General features: G+C 39.4%; 1 protein-coding gene across 8 annotated transcripts in view; it reads right to left on the bottom strand.

The window, feature by feature from the left end:
- LOC144502549 (histone-lysine N-methyltransferase EHMT1-like) overlaps positions 1–24113 on the bottom strand; it is a 163713-nt gene that overhangs the window by 13090 nt on the left and 126510 nt on the right. For all 8 annotated transcript variants that reach the window (XM_078226630.1, XM_078226629.1, XM_078226633.1 and 5 more), the window contains 5 exons: positions 21676–21820; positions 16665–16742; positions 11478–11593; positions 9174–9260; positions 4884–4962 (listed from right to left, as the gene is read on the bottom strand). In XM_078226630.1, coding sequence (XP_078082756.1) covers positions 4884–4962; positions 9174–9260; positions 11478–11593; positions 16665–16742; positions 21676–21820 — 505 coding nt within the window. The remainder of the gene's footprint in view (positions 1–4883; positions 4963–9173; positions 9261–11477; positions 11594–16664; positions 16743–21675; positions 21821–24113) is intronic.

Raw genomic sequence — 24113 nt, 5'->3', positions numbered from 1 at the left:
TTTACTTAAGTAAGCAACAAGAATACCCACACCCTTTTCCGGTTAAATGCTTGTATTATCCAAAACAAAAAGCTGAAGCAATTACAGCTGCTTGCATCAATACCATAGAATCAGTGACACGAACAGCACAGGAGGAGGCCCTGCGGTCCATCAAGACCATGCCGGCCTCCCTGTGGAGCAATCCAGGTAGCCCCAGTCCCTCTGCTTGATCCCTGCAGCCCAACAAGTTTAGCTCCTACAAGTCCATCCACTTTCCTTTTAAAACCATTGATCCTCTTCCAGTACACTCATGGGCAGCTGGCTCCAGGTCATTGCCACATGCTATGTAAAAATGGTCCTTCCTCACAATCCCCCTGCATGTTGTGCCCAAAATCTTAAATCTGTGCCCTCAAGTACTTGCACAATCACCTAATGGGAAGTATGTTTCGTTCTCTGATCTGAGTCTGTCATAATCGCGTATACCTCCATCAAATCTCCCCTCAATCTCCTTTGCCCCAAGGAGAACAACCCCAGTCTTTTCAACCTAAACCTATCATAGAATCATAGAAACCCTACAGTGCAGAAGGAGGCCATTCGGCCCATCGAGTCTGCACCGACCACAATCCCACCCAGGCCCTACCCCCACATATTTACCCGCTAATCCCTCTAACCTACGCATCCCAGGACTCTAAGGGGCAATTTTTAACCTGGCCAATCAACCTAACCCGCACATCTTTGGACTGTGGGAGGAAACCGGAGCACCCGGAGTAAACCCACGCAGACACGAGGAGAATGTGCAAACTCCACACAGACAGTGACCCGAGCCGGGAATCGAACCCAGGACCCTGGAGCTGTGAAGCAGCAGTGCTAACCACTGTGCTACCGTGCCGCCCTATAACCTGTAACTATTTTCCCCACAACCCCGCCCTGCTACACCCCATCCCACTTCACCCCAGAACCATCTGGTGTATCATCTCTGCACTCAAGGGCATTCACATCTTTCCTAAAGTATGGTGACCAAAACACAGCTCATCACCACCCATCAAGGGCAATTAGGGATGAGCAATAAACACTGGTCTCGCCAGTGACACCCACATCCCATGAATGAATTTTTAAAAAAATAATTGGAGACAATAATCTAGCAAAGTCCTAACCAGTGCTTTATAAAAGGTTCAGCATAACCTCCCTACTTTTGTACTCCATGCATCTTTTTATGAAGCCCAGGATCCCATATTCTTTGTTAACCACTCTCTCAATGTGTCCTGTCACCTTCAAAGATCAACTCACATGCATGCCCAGGTCCCTTTGATCTTGCACACTCTTTAGAATTGCGACATTAAACCTATACTGCCCATCTCCATCCCTTCTGCTAAAATGCATCACCTCACACTTTTCTATATTAAATTCCATCTGCCTGGATACCACCAGATGTTTGGCATCATCGGAAATGTTTGAAACTTTGCTCCTTATTCCAAGATCCAAGTATTTTCTACATAACAAAAAAAGGCAGAGGTCTAGCACTGACCCTTGGGGAACATCTCTATCTACCACCATCCAGTCTGAAAAATTACCATTACCACAACTGTGCTTAAGCCAAATTTTTATCCAAATTATCATTAACCCCCCCTATTCCATAAGCCTCAAATTTGCTAACCAGACTTTTATGTGGTACTTTGTCAAATACTTTCTTAAAATTTGCATGGACAATATTTATCACATTCCCTTTATTAACCTTTTCTGTTACTTCTTTAAAATATGCAATTAGATTCGTCAAGCATGATCTGCCTTTTACAAATCCATGCTGGCTCTCTTTAGTGAACTCAAATTTCTCCATGTACCTGCTGAATATTTTCCTCTGATTGTGGATATCAAAACCTTACCCACCACAAACGTTAAAATAATTTGCTTGAAGTTGCACTGTACAACTTGCTAATCTCAAACCAAAAGAGAAAATGCTGGAAAATCTCAGCAGATCTGGCAGCACCTGAAAGGAGAGAAAAGAGCTGACGTTTCAAGTCCAGAGCTTTGACAAAGGGTCATCTGGACTCGAAACGTCAGCTCTTTTCTCTCCTTACAGATAATGCCAGACCTGCTGAGATTTTCCAGCATTTTCTCTTTTGGTTTCAGATTCCAGCATCAGCAGCAATTTGCTTTTATTTGCTAATCTGAAGTTTGTCCATGAATTAACAGCAAGTGGATCTGGGGATGATTTTAAAAGGGTAAATCCCTCACTTCAATTCCACCACTTGAAGTACTCATTGCTACTTCTTGCTAAAGACATCAGTTTTGTGGGTAATTTTCATCACATATTGATTCAGTGTGTCAAAAATTATATTGAAATCTTACATCTGTCACAATATTATGTCAACATATACCATTATAAATTTTTATTTTCCTTGTCTAATTGCATAATCTGCCCGGCAATGATTTTTTCCTACTAACTGCTCAAAATGTTGTGCTTATATTTTCCACTCAAAAATGTTAGTTGTCATTTTGTTTTTCTTTTGTAAACGTAATTCCTAATATCCAAAACCAGCAAGGAGGAACAGATGCACAAAACTGGCAAACAATTCAGAAAGTGTGAGTGAGAGAATGTTTCTTCGTGTTAATAATTCAATTTTCGAAACTGTTTTTGAAGCTAATCAATGATTTCATCTGACAGTCAGAAAAGGCTGATGCCTAAAGCTGTGCGACTGAGCTTTAAATTGCTAATGCCTATAAGTGAAAAGGGGAGACAAACAGATTAATAGGATTTGATTTATTTCTCTTTTAAAAAAGGTTGGATGTTGAAATCATAAAGGAGTTTTGATTTTTGAGTGGAACAGTAAAGGAAGAGGAAGGGGAGTACAGAAACTGAATGTGTGTATGGGGCCTGTAGTTTTTCCTCATCACTGACTTTTGTGGGAAGCAAATAAGATTTTTAAAAAAGGATAGTGGATGCAGAGTTTACAGTGAGATGAATGACAGCTGAGCAAAGGCGAAAGACAGGATACAGGAATTGAACAGGTAACAACACCATTGAAGAGATATTAAGAAAAAGAAAGACTCAGGACTTTGCTAGAACGGCAGGCCAGAAAAGCACATTTGATTGTGGGGAGGGGATGCGAGCTCGAAGGGGGTCACATTTTTATTTTAAATGTAGCCTGCATTCACTGGTAGTTCCTTTACCTGCAAGTCATGTCACCCCACTTCTGAAAATAGGAGGAAATAAAGTGTGCAGAGAAACAAAATCAGTTGAGGGAAAGAAGAAGAGTGAGAAACAGGAGAGGAATGAGAAAGACAAAAAAAAACTTATTCAGAATCTCCCTCAGTGTCTTCCATCTCGGTACTGCCAAAGTCTAGGCCCACTTCTCTGTTCTTGCAGGTCAAAGGATGATGCTCATTATAGGTATAATCAGTGTTTCTTCTAATTCTACTTGACATAACTTTTAAATAAAAACTCCTGATTCATTGGATGCAATGTCACAGGAAATACTTCAGTAAACGATCAAATCTCCACACTGCTGGATACAGTTATCCAATATGCTCTCATAAATACCATTCAATGCACCATTTTGATGAATTGCCATTTGGTCTCAAAGTATATAACATTAGTTGTTTATTGAGAAAATAGTTCAAGTTACTGAGCCAGCTGAGCTCATTGGGAATTTGCTGAAACCCTCAAGGTTAAATAACAAAATATATATTCATTTTTTGGTAAAAATCTTTACAAAAATAGATGCAAAGTGAAAGGACATATACAACGATAATAATTTCAAAATCAAACACTTCAGCTAACAAATGTGAAAATGTTTCCCAGCCAACAGGAAGAATTGTCTTTTGCTTCCCTGTGGAGGGTTGCTACTTTGGATCTCTCTCACACGGCTGTAAGCAACTCCACAGACATCAGTAACAAAATCTGTCAGTGGACAAATGAAATTGAAGTCATGCCAATCAGCACCACAGTCTGTCTCAGGTTTGGAGGCAACGAGCCAGCAAGTTTAGCACCAACCCAGTACACAGCACATTATCAACCTTGACGCAAACTCTTTAGTCTTCCAATTTAACCGTTTGGTCCTAGGTCTAATTACTAACATCTGTGACGTTTATCTTAACTGTGTGCCTAAGCCCAACATGAGGTGGGGTTTCCAAATGGTAGAGAAGGGAATAATTAAAATACATCTTACTTTGTTTGGCAGAAGATTTTTTGACAATCCTTTTTCACATGAGGTATATTACATTGTATATTGAAAACACTTATACTTATCTTCATTAAACAGTCAAAGGCAATTTTCAAAGTTTGTGAATTATATACTGTTGTCCTTTCAATAATGATCATTTGCACATTAAAGTTTATGCCACAATCAATGTTGTTGAAATTCCTCCATCCTTATTGTTAACATGAATCGATCTGGATTCAGTACAATAATTCATAGTAAGCCAGTTAGGACAATACATTAGGTTACAGAAAACGGATTGCACATGTGCAGTTTTCCCATCCAATTTATTTGCTGAAATCTTGCTCCCTTTCACACCGGCAGGATTTTACAGTCTCACCGACGTGCACCCCTGCCGCCGGTTTCCCGGCGGTGAGGAGTGCGTTCAATGGGAAACCCCGTTAACAGCGGGGCTGTAAGATCCCACCGCCAGCGAGTGCCTGCCACCTCCCGCCACTGTGAAACATGCTGTGGAATGGGAGAAAAATCCTGCCCATCATTTTTACTCATTTTCTTGATTGAGATGTTTTCTCTTTGTATTTCTTCTGTTAACCACGCAGCATTTTAAGAAAAGGGACAACATTCAAGACTAGCGATCAGCATTAAACAAACTGATTTGTAAATGAAATCTTAATGTGATGAGGTAATAACAAAGAAAGATAAAAATTGATCTGGCACAGAAAGGCCACGAGACAAAATAATCAGTACCTTATTATCGAGGTCAAAAAGATAGGAGTCATCTTCTCGGACATCTGCCTCTGCATCTGTTATAAGTTCCCCAACATATCTTGTACAAAGAAAAGGTCACATTGTTTAAAAGATTGTTTCTATTGCCAAACGAAGAGTGATGCATTAATATCAAAGTAAAATCAGCCAATATGGTTGCTGGAATATATAATCTGATAACACCTGGCCAACAATACTATCTTAACCACCTTCACTTACAGTTGTACTGAAATATCAAGAAACAGTATTTCTCAGACTTAAACCTTAAAAGACTTATCGGTGACGAACACACCTAAGTATATTTTCTAATGGTTTCCACAATCAACATTTGAAGAACAATAATCTATAATGAACCGCAATTTATGGCATGCAAAGAAGTATCTAAATCAGGATAAGGTTGCAACAGCAATACCACCACTACTTTTTACATAAGCAACGTGCAAGGTACAGAAATGAACTTCAGAAATTATCAGGCTAATTAAGCCACTCTGTCACCAATATATTATTCTTAACTTTAACATTACAGATGCTCAGGGAAAAGAGTGAAACGTTATTTTATTTCACAAGTTAGGAGGATAAACAAACCCATGCTAATGGAGACAATTGAGAGCTACTAGTGATCGGCATGAGAGGAATTATCTGAATATGCCATCATTGCACCATTGGGGGAAGAAATGCCCAAGCCTTCCAAGTTCTCCTGATGTTCCGTTAAGAGAAACACTCCTCAAATCCTTTTTTCCTTGAATAGGATTTTTCCAACAGAACAGTAATATGGCAGGCAGAGACCATTGCAGTATAAAGCTTTGGTGCCTCCTAGAGAAACAAACAGTCTACAAGAACCCATAAGGGCAAGAATTTTTCTTGTATAAAGCTCATGTAACCCATCAACACAATATGCAGGAGAGATGATAAAAGATATATAGGGTCTTGGAATATATAGCTGAAAAGATAGAATACAGGTTCCAAAAGAAGTAGCATTGCTCCATCATGGGAAGGAAGCACATTAGAGGTTTTTGTTTGGGGGTGGGCTGTAGAAAAGGCAACAAAGGTGACAAATTCATTTGTGCACCCATGCTATGAGGAAAAGGTTACATTGGAAAAAAGTGCTGTAAAGAGGACTGTGACAATACTGTCCAGATCCTAATTGAAATAGTTTGTGTTGAGCATCAGTCTGGGATCTAGTTTAGTAGCTGTTCTAGGGCAAAATTTTCAAGCTTGGATGAATAAAGTTCAACACAGAACTTAAAAATTATTTCATCATGCACAATGTATTGAAAAGTTGGAATAGCCTCACCAGACAGGCAATGAAAAATGTGGATTTTAGGAATTTCAAGTATGCAATGGATACCGAAAGCTTGAGACATAAAGTGGAGCAGGAACATTGTGACTGGTCTGATGGATGAGAGTCACTGAGATTTGTATGAGGCATGGGGAAGGGGGTGTAATTTGTAAAAACTAATGATATTCCCCTGGGCCTGATGAAATGTATCCTAGGATTCTTTGGGAGGCAAGGGATGAGATTGCAGAGCCTTTGGCTTTGATCTTTGGGTCCTCGCTGTCCACGGGGATGGTGCCAGAAGACTGGAGAATGGCGAATGTTGTTCCTCTGTTTAAGAAAGGGAATAGAAATGACCCTGGTAATTATAGACCGGTTAGTCTTACTTCGGTGGTTGGTAAATTGATGGAAAAGGTCCTTAGAGATGGGATTTACGACCATTTAGAAAGATGCGGATTAATCCGGGATAGTCAGCACGGATTCGTGAAGGGCAAGTCGTGCCTCACAAATTTGATTGAATTTTTTGAGGAGGTAACTAAGTGTGTTGATGAAGGTAGGGCAGTTGATGTCATATACATGGATTTTAGTAAGGCGTTTGATAAGGTCACCCATGGTTGGCTTATGATGAAAGTGAGGAGGTGTGGGATAGAGGGAAAGTTGGCCGATTGGATAGGTAACTGGCTGTCTGATCGAAGACAGAGGGTGGTGGTCGATGGAAAATTTTCGGATTGGAGGCAGGTTGCTAGCGGAGTGCCGCAGGGATCAGTGCTTGGTCCTCTGCTATTTGTGATTTTTATTAATGACTTAGAGGAGGGGGCTGAAGGGTGGATCAGTAAATTTGCTGATGACACCAAGATTGGTGGAGTAGTGGATGAGGTGGAGGGCTGTTGTAGGCTGCAAAGAGACATAGATAGGATGCAAAGCTGGGCTGAAAAATGGCAAATGGAGTTTAACCCTGATAAATGTGAGGTGATTCATTTTGGTAGGACTAATTTAAATGTGGATTACAGGGTCAAAGGTAGGGTTCTGAAGACTGTGGAGGAACAGAGAGATCTTGGGGTTCATATCCACAGATCTCTAAAGGTTGCCACTCAAGTGGATAGAGCTGTGAAGAAGGCCTATATTGTGTTAGCTTTTATTAACAGGGGGTTGGAGTTTAAGAGCCGTGGGGTTATGCTGCAACTGTACAGGACATTGGTGAGACCACATTTGGAATATTGTGTGCAGTTCTGGTCACCTCACTATAAGAAGGATGTGGAAGCGCTGGAAAGAGTGCAGAGGAGATTTACCAGGATGCTGCCTGGTTTGGAGGGTAGGTCTTATGAGGAAAGGTTGAGGGAGCTAGGGCTGTTCTCTCTGGAGCGGAGGAGGCTGAGGGGAGACTTAATAGAGGTTTATAAAACGATGAAGGGGATAGATAGAGTGAACGTTCAAAGACTATTTCCTCGGGTAGATGGAGCTATTACAAGGGGGCATAACTATAGGGTTCGTGGTGGGAGATATAGGAAGGATATCAGAGGTAGGTTCTTTACGTAGAGAGTGGTTGGGGTGTGGAATGGACTGCCTGCAGTGGTAGTGGAGTCAGACACTTTAGGAACATTTAAGCGGTTATTGGATAGGCACATGGAGCACACCAGGATGATAGGGAGTGGGATAGCTTGATCTTGGTTTCAGATAAAGCTCGGCACAACATCGTGGGCCGAAGAGCCTGTTCTGTGCTGTACTGTTCTATGTTCTATGTGCCATGGATAAATGGTCTCCTGAAAATGTCTCAATTGTCTTGTGGAGCTGGATTGACACTCCTATGTAACAGGTACAGTAAACACTGGTTGTCCTTGTTCACCATTGCGTAAGCATCTGTCCCTGTTTAACTGAGGCTACCTGGGATAAAATTACTTAGTGTTACCACATATTTGCCTACCTCCATAAATATGGCATAGCTATGATACGAAATAGAACAGAAAATTAGTTCCAGTCGCAATGTCATTACTGGTACACATTTTAGATCACACAGATTCATGATAGTGATTTATCTCATAAAATGTTTCACAAACAACAATAAATATTGCTCTGAATAGTTAGGTTTGTGTGCTGTTTATATTCTGTTAGACAATGGTATGCTTAATGTTAATTGAAATGAACAAGGAAGTTCACTAAATAACAGAGACACACACAAAGATATGCATAAAAGAATCCACTGCACAGTACGACCTCTTAGCAAACCCAATACATCAGTGACAATGAACATTTCACAATATTGACATGTCAGCAAGACATGAAAGAAATCAAACATTATAATTCAAACTCTGATTGTATAGAAAGGCAGGAGATTGAGAGAACTGAACATCAAAAATACACAAGGCTGTTGCTACATAAGGATTTTTTTTCTCATATAAATTTACAGCAAGACTATTAAATGAGAATACACTCAATCACACTGTGGGTGCAGCAATAGTTGGCCAAATTAGATGCAGCCTACTGCATGTTCTGCTACAACTAAGAGACAGATGAAAATGAAGGGTATTAGTTATTTTTCCTGTATAATACTGGTACATCAGCGTCTGGCAGGCAAATCTGTAGTAACGCAACTCAAAATGCAACCTTTAAACTGGTATCCTGGAGCTTTGGTAAATTACCCAAGGGCAGACATTTATCACAGCTTTAGATTTATTCAAGCGATAGCTGTAGTTATTAATTTTTGTCAGCAGAGCCTAAATTATATATACCTAAAAAAGGTCAATGTGCTTGATCTATGGGAGAGAGTCCTGCTGGACCAAATAGCCGTATGTCATTCTATACTTTTTTAATAAACTTGAAAAGTGCATCGAACATCAAAGGCCTTCAGAATTTAGTAGGGTGGTAAAAACATTACCACATGTTTTTGTATAGAGCTTTGAAGTATTGGCATTTAAATCACTTTCACATCAGGAAAATTAATTTTAAATATAAATAATTCTTCATTTGCATCATTAGTGATTGTGAAGTCCAACACTTACTCGCAGATAAAATGACCCTTAGGAATGTCCTGCAATGACCGAACACCCCATCCCATTTTATTTGTACGATAGGTCTGTAGTCGAACCCTGTAAGGATGACAAAAAGGAATAGGCAACTGAGAAAAAATTGTAAGCATAGTAGTGCAATATAAAGTTAACGTTTTCAGGAAAATTTGTAAAGTGACCATGCCACAAATTAACCAGCCATTCAACTCAATGTTGTTTACGAATTCTTGCTGTGTGCAAAATAGCCACAGCACATATAATAAATCATGCATTTCAAAGTAATTTGCCATATGTGAAGGTGATAAGACACTAATAAATATAAGCCTTTTTAGCATTAAAACAACGCATTAATTTTACCTGCTAGCTTTCAAAGAAACCTTGTTTTTCCGATGCTACATAAGACGTGTAGTTTGAAAGTTGTTTTTTTTTTCTTGAATGGTTCATTGCTAACCCGTTTGAAACCAATTTTAACATGCAAAATTATTGTTAGCAACTAAACATAATAAAATGAGAAATCATGATTATGAAACAGGTTATTTAAGTGTGAGAATTTTATGAGAATCATGCAATACAATGATGGAAATTAAGAACTACAGTTTTGATTATTACATCAAGGGGAAATGTTACATTCTTGACACAGACAAATTGAGGGGAAAGTAGATATTTGATTCTCTGCCAGTAGCAAAAGATGAGATTAATATTTTTGCTTCTTTACGCGAGAGAAAAAAAAGCCTTAGTTCTCTGTGATGCATTTCAGTTTGCAGGCTATTAGACAGACTAAAGGGCTTAGTTAGATTTCATTATGATCAAAGCATCAGAATAATGTTCTGAGCATTATTTTGAGAGTGACTGATTGTAGAACTGCTGTTCAGTGCTGTTTAAACACAAATGGGGTTGCATTTCTACACCCTGAAGAGTTGCAGCATTGTTTAAACACAATATCGTCCTTACAGTTTGATACAACTATCCATTTGGCTCTCATGTGCGCCAACTCTTTGCTAGAGCGACAATAAAGAAAAGCCCCAATCTCCACCATTAGGTTTGTTGTTTGTACTAATGCTTTAATTTATATATGAAAAAAATCTGACATATAATATCAAATGTGGGGAATTTAATTTTATCATTCTATAAGATATAAGGAAAGAGCAGGGAATTGGTTTTAGAATAGACAGCCCCAGTTGAAGAACTGGCAACTGCTCGTATGCCCAAATGGATACTTCCCGTGGTGCAATTTCTGATTCTCACACTAGACAGTGTGGAGAACCAAGCATTAAAAGATTGGAGCTTGATTTCTGTTTCAGTGCATCTATATGGTCAACCCGAGCAATCTATTGATGAATACAGGAAATAATCCTCCAGATTGCTTTCCTCTCTCAGAAAGTTAATGGACAATGATCTGAGTCACCCATTTGGAACAGGCCAAGTAAAATATTTGTTAAAACTGACATTCAAACTTTAGTGTACAAGTTCAGATCATTACACACTCAAACACTGTGTTGTGGTTTACAAGCAATCTTGTACAAAAGATATATAACATCTGCATCTGCAGTACATTGAGAAAGTATAGCAGTTTGAACCTAAAAGATTTAAACATATTTACTCGCGTCGTCTCCCGAACAGGCTGACAGCAAATTTAAGAGTAAATAGAAGTAATTTTATATTAATTAGTAATGTGAATACTATACAAGTATAAAAGTAGAGAAGTCTTTCTACAACAGTGTAGGCTGTACTTGGAATACTGTGTACAGTTAAGGAGGGATATATTTTAATCGGATGCAGTTCGGAGACTCTTCATCAGTCTGGTTCCTGGAATGAAACGGTTGCCTCATGAGAAAAAATTGAGCAGGTTCGTCTATACTCAGAGTTTAGAAAAATGAGAGGCAATCTAATTGTAACATATAAGATTCTGATGGTATGTTTCCTCTTGTGGATGAATCTAGAACTAGAGGGTACAGTTTAAAAATAAGGAATCTCCTATTTAAGACAGAGATGAGCGGGAATTTCTTCTCTCAGAGTTGTTAGTTTTTGGAATCTTTTTCCACAAATAATAGTGGACATTGGATCATTGAATATATTCTAGGCTGAGCTAGGCAGAGTTAACTTTCGACAAGGGAATTAAAGGCTATGGAGGGATGAGCAGCAAGTGGATTAAAGCCACAATCTGATCATCTATGACCTTATCGAAAGGTGGAGCAGGCTCGCTGGGATGAATGACCTATTCCTGCTCCTTTTTCTTATGATCTTATAATCAATGTGGTTTACATTATATCACGAGAAATATAACGAACTTTGCCTGACCTGATTCCATTTTGCACCACACGATTTTTACATGTCCTCCAACATCCACAAGCGTGGTTACACTCAAAGATGAGTGGTGGTTCCAGCATGTTGAATTCTGGAAGAAGTCGTCCATCCTTAGAATACAAAGTATTACAATTTTCTTTTTGATTGTGATGAGTAACCGACAAAAACATTAGCAGCTTTAACCTTTTGTTACCTAATGCACTTCTACCAACAGTTAACATCTCGAGTGCTGTTATGGGAATAGTCACAAAATCTAAAACATTTTCTACTTTAACACTATTATCAACTACTTCTGATTTCGAATTTACTCAGTTCAGTACATTTCTTGCTGGTCATCCCTTTCAAAATAACTGGAAAGACAAAATCTATTTTTCGGATCTCTGTAATGTCTGGTAGGAACACATTTTTAAAGGAAGTGTCAGCATTTTAAAAATTCCAAAGCAAAGCTTGATCATCTCCATGTTTCACTGCTATTAGATGTCTTGAAATCTACTTGGAATGACATTCAGCCCATTTGGTCAGTTTAGCTGGTAAAAACTGAGGCAGAGTAACAATCCAATATTTTCCCATAGGATGAGCACTTGGCACATCATAGCATTCAGGGCTATGGGCCACGTGCTGGCAGATGGGATTAGGTGGGAGTTCAGGTGCTTCTAATGTGTCAGTGCGGACTCAATGGGCCGAAGGGCCTCTTCTGCACTGTATGATTCTATGAAAGATGGCATTTGCTTTCGTTTCACTGAGGAGTTTATATAGTCTCAACATATGATGTTGCACAATGTGCAGATTCCTCCAAAAGCCTATGCTGAAGTACAATTAAAATGTCTGCAATGGAAACAACTCTAATATCAATTCTTAGTTTAAATAAGAATAAAAAGGACAGTTTTCTTGCCCCACATGAAGATCATGTTGATTAAAAATGTTCACAAACACAATTTACTTTTCGAAATGGATGCCAAATGCCATTAAAAAGAAAGTCAAACCAAACTAATATTATATATCATACCCTAACCCATCATATAACCTTGGACCACATTTGTTTAAATTTAATTTACTTTCACCCTCCAGTACCCTGCAAAAAATAAGATTCCATGATTGAATTTTAACTTGCAACATAAAGATAGCACTGTACTTTAATGGCAATCAGCAATTTAAAAATAAAATTAATCTATTCCTATCCCTTCCCTTTTGAAGTTATCCAGGTGGTACACAATTTTGAGTCAAGTTCAAGTCAGTATTAATGTAGCCTTACATATATAAACTGATGATACCCAGCTGTACTACTCTCCATCGCTCACAACCATTTTTCCAGTGTGAAAAGACTCATCAGTCAAGTCCGAGATGAATTACTCCTTCCTCCAGCTCAATAAAAAACTAATAACAGTTTTTAAAAAGAAAAGGCTGGTATCGGTAATCATGGCAATGAAATTATCCCACCATTGTAAATACCCGTGTGGTTCACTCACGTCCTTTAGGGAAGGAAATCTGCTGCTCTTGCCTGTTACATGTGACCCAGACCCTCTGAAATGACTGAACAAGCTACTCAGTTGTATCATGTTGCCTCTACCGGGTTGAAGAATAAAAAAACTGGACAGACCACCCAGTAATGGACCTAGGTACCATAAATGACAAAGGCACATTCTGCTCAGTCCACCTTGTAAAGTCCTCCTCACCAACATCTGGAGACTTGTTCCAAAATTGGGAGAGCTATACCAGACATGTAGGGCAACAGCCTAACATAGTCAACTCACCAATCATGCCTAATCTCCCAGACTCCTCCATTCAGGATTCCAGAAGTAGAAGCACGGTGGTATATAGTCAGGAGGGTGTAACCCATGGAGTCTTAAACATTGACTCTGGGCACCATTAGGTCTCATGTTATCAGGTCAAAGGTGGGCAAGGAAACTTTCTGCTTGCCACCTACTGCCTTCCCCAACTGGTGGATCAGTACTCTTCCATATTGAACGCAACTGTGAAGAAACACTGAGGGTAGCAAAGATACATTGCAATCTTCGATGCTCCCTGAAGTGACTTCAATGTTCATCACCAAGATTAGCTAGATAACACTACTACAGAGCTCTAAAGGGAGATCTGCCAAATTGGGCTTGTGGCAGGGAGTGAGAGAAAAGGCAAAAACCAACTTGACCTCACCAATCTGTTAGAAATGCATCTGTCAATGACAGTACTGGATGAAGTGATCACCATGCAGTCCTTGAATAGATCAAGTCCCACCTTTGGACTGAAGATATCTCTATTATGTTGTGTGGCATTGCCACCATTATAAATGGGATAGCTTCAGAATAGATCTTGTGCATCAAAACTCTGCATCTATGCAACATTGTAGGCCAGCAGCATCAAAGTTGCGTTTCACCTCAATCTTTAACTACATGACTCAGCATATCCTCAACTCTACCATTACCATCAAGACAGCGGGCCAACATTGGTTCAAGGAGGAGTGCAAGGGCAGTACCAGGCATAACTAAAAATGAGCTGCAAACCTAGTGAAGATGCATCATAGGCATTCTAAAAAGTGTAAGTTATATGTGATAGACAGTGCAAAGTGATACCACAAACAACAGATCGATCAAAGCTTTGCAGTTCTGTCACATCCAGTTGTGCATGGCGGTAAACAATTAAACAACTGGCCAGAGGGACGAGACTCCGCACACAAAGATGTGCAGGTTAGGTGGATTGGCCATGGTAAGAATTGCCCCTTAGTGTCCCAAGATGTGTAGGTTAGATGGATTAGCCACGGTAAATGTGTGGAGTTACGGGGATAGGGCAAGGGAGAGGGCCTGGGTAAGATAATCTGTCCGAGAGTCGGTACGGACTTGATGGGGCAAATGGCCTCCTTCTGCACTGTAGCTATTCTATTCTATGAGCCCCCCCCATAATGATGGGGTAGGCCAGCACATCTAAGGGCGGCATAATGGCAAGCGGGTTCGATTCTGGACTTGTGGAGTTAGCATGTTCTCCCCGTATCTGCATGGGTTTCCTCCAAATGCTCCGGTTTATTCCCACAGTCTAAAGATGTGCAGGTTAGGTGGAGTGGCCACGCTAAATTGCCCTTTAGTGTCCAAAGATGTGGTTAGGTGGATTAGTCATCATAAATGTGAGAGTTATGGGGATAGGACTTGGCAGCGGGCATGTGTGGATTGCTCTTTCAGAGGGTCAGTGTTGACTTAATGGCCTCCTTCTGCACTGTAGGGAGGATTATTGCAAAAATACAAGACTGAAGCAAGCCAGAAGTGTCATGTGGATGATCCATTGTGGTCTCTTCCTGAAGTTCCCCAGCATCATGGGCGCCAGTCATCAATCAGTTTGATTTATTCCGCATGGTATCAAGAAACAGTTGAAGATTGTGGGATCTGACAACAGCCCGACAATAGTACTGAAGATGTGCGCTCCAGAACCAGCCGCACTCTTTACCCTAGTTGTTCCAGTACAGCGACAACACTGACATCTACCTGGCAATATGGGAAATTGCTGTCTGTCCCCAATTCAAAATGCAGGATACATCCAATCTGGCCAATCACAGCCCCATCAGTCTACTCGCAAAGTGATGGAAGGTGTCATGGAAAGTGTTATGGGAAGTGCTATCAACTGACGGTTACTCAAGGCATACCCTGCTCAGTAATGCCCAGTTTGGATTTCACTAGGGCCATTCAGTCCCAGACATTGTTATAGACTTGCTTCAAACAAGGACAAGGCAGCATTTGACTGAATGTGGCATCAAGGAGGACCAGTAAAACTGAAGTCAATGAGAATCAGGGATAAAACTCTCCACCAGTTGGAATCACACCTAGCACAAAGGAAGATTGTTATGGTTGATGGAAACCAATCATCTCAGCCCCAAGACATCGCTGCAGTAGTTCTGCAAAGTATCTAGGGCTCAGGGCCAACCATGTTCAGCTGCTTCATCAATGACCTTCTCTCCATTATAAGGTCAGAAGTGGAGATATTTGCTGATGATTGCATGATGTTCAGCACCATTCAGACTACTTCAGATACGTCCACTTGCCTGGATGAGTGCGTCTCCAAAAACTCCCAAAAGTTCAAAACCATCTGGGACAAAGCAGGTAGCTTGATCGCTGTTCCATTCACCTCCTATTCACTCCCTCCACCACTGACACACAGTGACAGCAGTGTGTAGCATCTACAGGATGTATTGTAGCCTCTTTTGACAACGCCTGCCATAAAAACAATCTTTGACACCTAGAAGGACAAGGACAACAGGAATGTGGGAACACCACCACCTTCATGTTGCCCAAGCCATACACCATCCTAACTTGGAACTGTACCACTGTTCCTTCACTATCACTAAGTCAAAATCCTGGAATTCCCTTCGACTGCTGTGGGTGTCGCTGACTGGGCCAGCATTTATTGCCCAACCCTAATTGCCCTTGAAATGAATGGCTTGCTGGGTTATTTCAAAGATATTTGTAAATCAACCATTTGCTGTGGATCTGGAGTCACATGTCTGCTGGACTGGATAAGGATGGCAGATTTCCTGCCATAAAGGACATTGTGAACCAAATGGGTTTTTTTGACAACTGACTATCGTTTCATAGTGATCATTTTAAGTCCAGATTTTAAAAACTGAATTCAAATTTTGTCACTTACATTGGTGGGATTCAAACCCAGGTCCCCAGAGCATTACTCTGGGTTTCTAGATTACCAGTCCAGTGGATTATTAGTCTAGTGATACTACCACTATGCCATGGCCTCCCTATACCACAAGGATGACCTTGGTTCATAGCCATGACACACCTCCAGCTTCTCATGGGAAATTAGGATGGGCAACACCAACAATGTAAGCATCCCACGGCCAAATTTTAAAAAAGAAATAACTTTTCGATCTCTGCTCACTTGGAAGAATGTTACAAGTTTTGCAATTCAACAATAGCAAGTAGCATCAGCACCCTCAAAATTTAACTTGTGTGACATTCTCCAGCATCACAGGTGCCAGTGTTCAGCCAATTCAATTCACGGCGTGTGATATCAAGAAACAGCTGAAGGTTGTGATTACAGCAAAGACAACGAGCTCTGACAACAGCCTGACAATAGTACTGAAGACGTGTGCTCCAGAACCAGCCATTTCACTTGCAGAAAATAATTTAAGTTTCCATAAAGGGAATTGGTGGAAATAATTTTTCTCAACTTAAAAGTATTTTTTCTTACCTGGTCATACCAGCACCGTATACTTAGTTGACCACACATGCAATTATTGGAGGAGCAGTCATCGTCACAGAAACAGTACTGTGCACACATTAAAGAGAAATAATTATTCATGAAGATTGCAAAAGTGGTAGGTAACTAAACAAAAATTAAACCTATAAAGCATTCCATCAATTATGCTAATGAGGTTGATACACAATTAAAAATATAATCTTACTCTCATGAAAATCAAACTTCGTATTAGCTTAAATCAATTTTGCACAATGATTTTTTAAAATCATACATTAAGGCGAGGTACCATGCATCTGATAAAAGACACTCCGGCTATTCATAAAAGAAAAGCATCTTTGTTTTCCTTCTTTTAAATTTAGCAAATTCACTGGTAACAGCATTCTGGGAAGCAATACTTAATGTCACAACAAGCAAATAACCACATATTTAATCAGTCCTGCCTGACACAAGTTTCAAATTTAGCCAAGTGTAAAAGGCACAGGTTCAAATGCAGCACCAGTCTTGAAAAACGCTCTTTTGAGGGCTGAAGACTGTCTTGGTAAGCATAATCTTAACTCTGGTATAGAAATCTAAACTGATCTGAATTTGAAGAAGCTTCTTTCTCTGGGGCACAGTTTTTGATTCTGGATTGAATTTCCTGGAACTGTGTGAAACACAGGGAAATCCAAGCCCAATCGATGCAAAGAATGTTGGAGGTGAGCCTCAAATGCACTTCTATCTAAAACGTCACTTCACACAAGTAAATCAATGCATCTGAACAGACCCGAGTCTCCATTAATCCTAAACACTGCTCTGAAATTCAAACTCCCCCTCAACACTGCCCAGAGGGTTTTCTTTTATTAAAAAAGTAAAATCACAAGAAGATTTGCAGTAGCAGACAGAATTAACATAAAATGTAATTTTAAAAACACATACCTGCAGACAACCCTGAAGATTGATGTTCCTCCAAAGCACTGGGGAACGAACATAAAAACATTCACGCATGCACACACTACAACTATCAATATCTGTGATTTTAATTTTTAAGCAATAGTGGCCTTGAATATTTACCATTTAGGGAGATAAATGTAAAATGAACATGCTGGATGGGTTCTCAGAGCACCTATTTGATGCCACTATTTCTGGAACATAGTTAGTCACTTGTTGAAATTGTTATCAAGACAATTATCATAAGTCACTTTCACTAACATTAACTTGTGTGATAGCTGAGCTCAGAAGAATGTTAAATATTTGCCATCTTTTTTAGCCATTGTTTAAGGACTCAATTGGAGTCATTGTTTTACATGTTTTTGAGTTGGCTATAATGTAATAGTTGAATGAAATGGTTTCACACATCCCTGGCTTACATTACAAACCATAATACTGAGTATATAGCCTATTTAAAGTTAATGCATGGGAAAAAGCACATTTGAAACATATAATGAAAATCAAAAAATTCCAGCACAGAATTTAGGATGTGGTATGTAAATGCTGCAGCAGCATTTGCAAAGGGTTAAATTGATACAATAGCTTGAAATCAGATTGAAAAATCAGAATGAAAAATCAGAATTTGCAGTATAGGAATTTTTAGTTGAGTGTTTTTTGTAAACCAATTGTTGATTTGAAAGATTTGATTTCGCCCCTTTTTTATTTAATTGCAGTACTTGTGAAAAGAGAATTTACTAGAAACCTTACATATGCACAATATTTACTCAAGGCTGGTCACTGCATTTAGGGTCTGCAAATCAATGAATTGAAATACTGCATGGAATATATGTCAATCAACCTCCTCCAACCAATTTTTTTTTTAAAAAGAAAAGGTGCCGTACAGCCTGTTACATTAAGATGTTCAATGGCCATTGTATAGTGGAATAAGTCCCAGGGTAAAAAGCTTTTAACTCTATTTTGGAGAGAAAAACATCAAACTGATCTTTATGTTATGCTTCCTGTTGTTTCATCTTTCCCCCTGCCCTCCTTTGGTTGGTGATTTAGAAAACATAATCCCTACATTTTTCTAACCATCCTCCAGCAAACTTATAAAGGCTTGAGAGAATGTAGGTGGTTCTACTTTAATTTAAAAAGCAAGTTCTCCAATTTAAACAAAATGGAAGCCTGGCAAAAGATACTGAGCTCGTGCATCATGGATGCCAGCATTATGACAGAAGTTTATACTGCTAGCATGGAGATGGGAGACTTAAACCAGCTCAGTGCACTTAACAGTCCAATGGAGAGGTCATGGTTCAGGAGACACATGAAGCAGTGAATCCCTATTGCCATCAATCGCATCAAATATATTTGCCAGTATAGTTGACTGTGGGGGACTTGTGCATCAGGAATTAATGACACAAGAAGTCTTGCATGCATTTTGAGTCAATCTATAATTGTAAAAGTGATTAGCACACACATTTACTTGCACGCAACACACACACACAATTGTTTGTGAACGCTGACACTACAGTACAAACTATAAAAACTTAAATAAACATGAATTTATGGTAACACCTCCAAATCTCCAACCTTTCCAAAAATGTTTGTTCTTTTTCAAGCCAATCCTACTCTGGTTGATTTACACTTCCAAGTCATATACATTCCTTCACACGAGTATGTGGACCTTACTTTACCTTGAAACTTCAACTCAACTACAACTGTTACATTCCCAAAGGTACAACTACCCTTCCTGATACAGTTATTACCTGCTCCCGAAAACATCGAAAATATAAAAGATTGCGAGCATTGTTACACACTATTCTTGGTGCATTCATTGTACAAGGTTTTAGTGTGAGAGCCCCAACATTTCAGACCTCAGTATTTGTTGCACAATATTATCCCTTACACATCCCCTTCCCACCTGTCTGAAAATGGTTCTGAAGAATGCCTCTGAATGACAATAAAAGAGACAGTTTGAGGAAGGAGACACAATTTGCCTATAATGTTGGTGCAATAATGATTACCTGGAAGATGAAAATGGCAAATGCAGTAAAGATTGATCAGTGGCTCCTATATCATCGGGATCCTTATAAAAGGGCTAAACAATGGCATGCTTTTAGCTTACGAGAGCACAAAAACTAAATACTATCAAACATCAACAGTATATTTAGTGTCAACCAATGGCTCTGAAAACAAGTGGTGAACTGTTCCAATTTATACATTTTTGACTGTCTGAACTGCCATGTGATAATTTTTATTAGCCAAATAAAGCTTCTTTAGAAAGGTACCATTTTAATCCCAAAGCAATCAGAAATTCATTAATAACTACATCAAACAATAACCGTTGGCTTTTTCAAATGCATGGTAACAAAAACCTTAGTTAGCCAGCCAAAATGATAATGTATATCAAAAATGCAGCCCCAAACCCTATCAACATATACATAATAGACAAACTTGGGTTAAGTGGAAGATCCATCAAGTCTTTTCCATTAAGTATTTCTCCAAGATTTAGTTAATCTTTTGAGCACTGAAGTAGAATCTCAACACCAAACTGTATTTTTTGTTTTATGCTCAAAATGTCATAAATTATTAAAAAATAATGCAGTTCTGTGCAATTCTCCAGTTTTGTTTCAAATAATGAAAAGATAAAATTGTTTGTGCACTTGTTGTGACGTAAAACTTTGGCATCATTTTCCAATGAAGGAAAATCACTAATAATGGGATAAGCTATGAAGATTCAGGGTGTTGTAAAGGCCAACTGACAAGTAATCATATTAAGAAACTATTAAGATAGATCTAATAATGATAGTCAACATTTCTCACTCCTTTGATACTTAAAGATAAAAATAGGCAAGATGACCTTTCTTTCTCACACAACACCTTTTAAGAATTTTGTGCTAGTACAATTGACATTAAACTCAGTATAAAGAAAATACACTTTCCTTCCTTTTTTTTGCTTTTAGATGCAAGTGAAAGGCTAAGGTCCACGCTGCAGGGCACCACTAGAATTGGAGAGAGTCAGAGAGATGATGTACTGAAATCAGGTGTTGATGCTTAGTTTAGTTCTGGATATAACTGCAGTCATGGAAAAATTACCAGCACTAAATATGACTGTAACATGTTTTAATTTTGATAATTTTCTGGGTAAGCCAGCTTCCAATGTCTGTAGGACTCAAATGACGGAGTGGAAATTGTCCCTTGTCAGTTTACGATTGGTTATGACTGATTTACGGTTTTCCACATTCCCAATTTGCCCTCAGGCGATTTTATCATTGTGCTTTTTTTACATGAATATTAAATATATACGAGATGTGGACAATATTGGCAGGATAAATTGAATAAACTGGGATTGTTCTCCCTGAAAAGACGGAGGCTGAGGGGCGACCTGATAGAAGTTTATAAAATTATGAGGGACATAGATAAGGTGAACAGTTGGAAGGTTTTCCCCAGGGCAGAAATGACAATTACAAAGGGGCATAAGTTCAAGGTAAGGGGGGAAAGGTTCAGTAGAGATGTACAGGGGAAGTTTTTTTTTTTACACAGAGGGTGGTGGGGGCCTGGAATGCATTGCCAAGTGAGGTGGTTGAGACGTTAGCAATGTTTAAGACTTATCTGGATAGACACATGAACAGGCGGGGAATAGAGGGATACAGGCGGTTGGTCTAGATTGGACAACGTGATCAGCGCAGGCTTGGTGGGCCGAAGGGCCTGTTCCTGTGCTGTACTGTTCTTTGGTAGTGGCATCCATCACCCATACCTGGCTACCAGAGGGCGTTAAGTTAACCAGAATGTGGAACTGAAGTCATGTATAGACCAGTCTGGGAATGGATGGCAGGTTTGCTCCCGAGGAGGTCATTAACAAATCAGTTTGTTTTTGAATGACAATCTGTGCTTTCATAGTCTTTTCTGGCGCTAATCCAGATATCTATTGAATTCAGTTTCACAACTTGCCATTAAGGGATCTGAACACACGACCTCAAATATAATAATAATGAGGCTGCCTTACTCTGTAATTATTTAGTCTATCTTTAGGCAATGTGAATGTCACAACATTCTGTAACTGACATTACTGAAGTTTCCTTCTTTTTGGACATACCTGCAGATGTGTGATGTTCCTGTCAATGTTCATTGGAGAAGTAACACAGTTTTGGGAAACATATTTATAGTCGTTTGGACAAGCTTCATCATCTACTCCATTTACACAAGGAATTGGTACATGTTCATAACCTCGACCAATATCTCTGTTATTTGAATTAGAAAAATAATTGTTGAAGTCATGGCGATGATCAAAACAACCAAAACAAGTATACAATTAAGAAGGTCATGGTGAATGCAAGGCACAGAAGGTGCAAACAAACTTATTTTCTATTTCCTACTTTGCAAAGTATTACTTTAACCGGTCTTGGAAAGTATTCAAAAAGTTCCCTGAATGCAACAAGAACATAGCTATGCACAAAGGTGGAAATAGTATCTCACAAGTCTTAATGGCATTTTGTTTCTAAATTGATTAAACTTGTTCAAAGCTTTACTTTAGCTGCAACTACTGCCTGGTCAATCTGACCATGAGGTAAACTTTCAGTTTCACCACATGGGTATTGAGCATCATCTGTGCAAGAGGAGGAAAATGAGCAGCGATGATGACATGATGGTTACAAATCATAGAAATTATTTTCCCCCATTGCTTTAAATATATTTAACAAAATTAGGCATTTTTTTAAATAGACATTCCTGCCTGATATTTCTCTCTGCATCATGTCTAGGTGGTGTTCAATATCAGACAGGGTGGTGTTGACCAATCCTAATCCCTACCCCACCGCAAATTGACATCAAACACAACACAGTCTGGGGGTAAAACCTGAAACTTTTCTGCTATATCCATGTAATTATTCAGTCAAGGCCAGTTTCCTGTCACCAGAAACCCTTTATTGGAAGCCAAAGGAAGAACCTTCAATGTTGTTAGCACAGAAGAAGCAATGCATGCATTCTGTATATTGGGCCCAGCCTACCCTACTGATATCATAGGGTTCAAGTTTCCTGAGAAGAGGCACAATTGCTTTTCATTACCAGAGAAGATTCTCAACTTCTGGAGGTTGTATGGAAAGAGTGAAAAAAGATTGTCTCTCTTTTTTAGCTCCTTGCCACCTATATAGTAATTCAACCAAGGCCAGTTTCCCATCACCAGAAACCTTTATTGGAAAACAAAGGAGGAGCTGCAGCCATGGCTTACAGAAAGCAGGTCTGTACCCGGGGGCCTACAACCATGGTCCGGGTTAGAGCAGCAGGTTTTAACCTCCTGCTGCTCACTTCTCGTTAGGAAAGCCTCCACTTGCTCAGTAAGGGAGTTCATACTCAACAAAGCCCACAGGAAGATCTATCGATGACCCCCCCCGTGTCCTTCATGGCCGTCATAGCAACTGAGCCCCCCCCCCCCCGTGTCCTTCATGGCCGTCATATCAACGCCACTCAGTCACACACTGAATAAACGTTCTGAACAACATACTGAACCCCTGACTTCCATACATTTATATTCCTTCAATAAGAAAATTGAAATAGTAGCTAACAAATTAAAAATGTTAAATCAGTGGAAAAAACATCAATCACTATGTATATGTGAATATACATTTCCTCAATAACAGTTAAATGTTTCCCCCCACAATTGGTTATTCCAACAGTTGCAAGTAAAAATGTTCCACTTGATAACAAAAGCCACTGATGCTGCTCCAGGTCTGCTGTGAGCAATACCATGTAAGATTATAATATAACAAAAATTGTATTTTTAAAAGTACTATATCTCATCCCTATTCTCAGAATCATCTTAAAAATACATCACACAATTAATTACTCTGAAGTGCAGAGACTATGGTAATGTAGCTAAGTCATAATGATCCTTCAAACAAAACATTTTATCAATAAAAATCAAAAATTAAACTTCAACTTTCATTTGTACATATAAATGACATGGAAAAATAATCCAGCACTATTGCTGCCACTAAATATTAATGGCACCATTTGTAAATAGATTTACAGATTACAGTCAACTAGTAGCAGAAAACATGCATAAAAATCCAACAAAAGTCAAATCCTCAAAGCATGTACCTGTCTCAACACATGGGAACTGGTAAGTAGCTGCAGTACTAATTGTATCTTTTGCAATTAATTCTTAGAAATCCTACAGCACAGAAAGAGGCCATTCGGCCCATCGAGTCTGCACCGACCACAATCCCACCCAGGCCCTACCCCCATATCCCTACATATTTATCCACTAATTCGTCTAACCTACACATCCCAGGACACTAAGGGCAATTTTAGCATGGCCAATCAACCTAACCCGCACATCTTTGGACTGTGGGAGGAAACCGGAGCACCCGGAGGAAACCCATGCAGACACGAGGAGAATGTGCAAACTCCACACGGTGACCCAAGCTGGGAATCGAACCTAGGTCCCTCGAGCTGTGAAGCAGCAGTGCTAACCACTGTGCTACCGTGCAAAATTAAAAAAAACAAAACATTCCATGCAAGCACATACATTAGAAA

The sequence above is a fragment of the Mustelus asterias genome, chromosome 13 (assembly GCF_964213995.1).
Source record: "Mustelus asterias chromosome 13, sMusAst1.hap1.1, whole genome shotgun sequence".
NCBI classification, from domain to species: domain Eukaryota; kingdom Metazoa; phylum Chordata; class Chondrichthyes; order Carcharhiniformes; family Triakidae; genus Mustelus; species Mustelus asterias.
The sequence above is the reverse complement of the archived record's forward strand: the minus strand, read 5'-3'. Positions and strand labels throughout refer to the sequence as shown.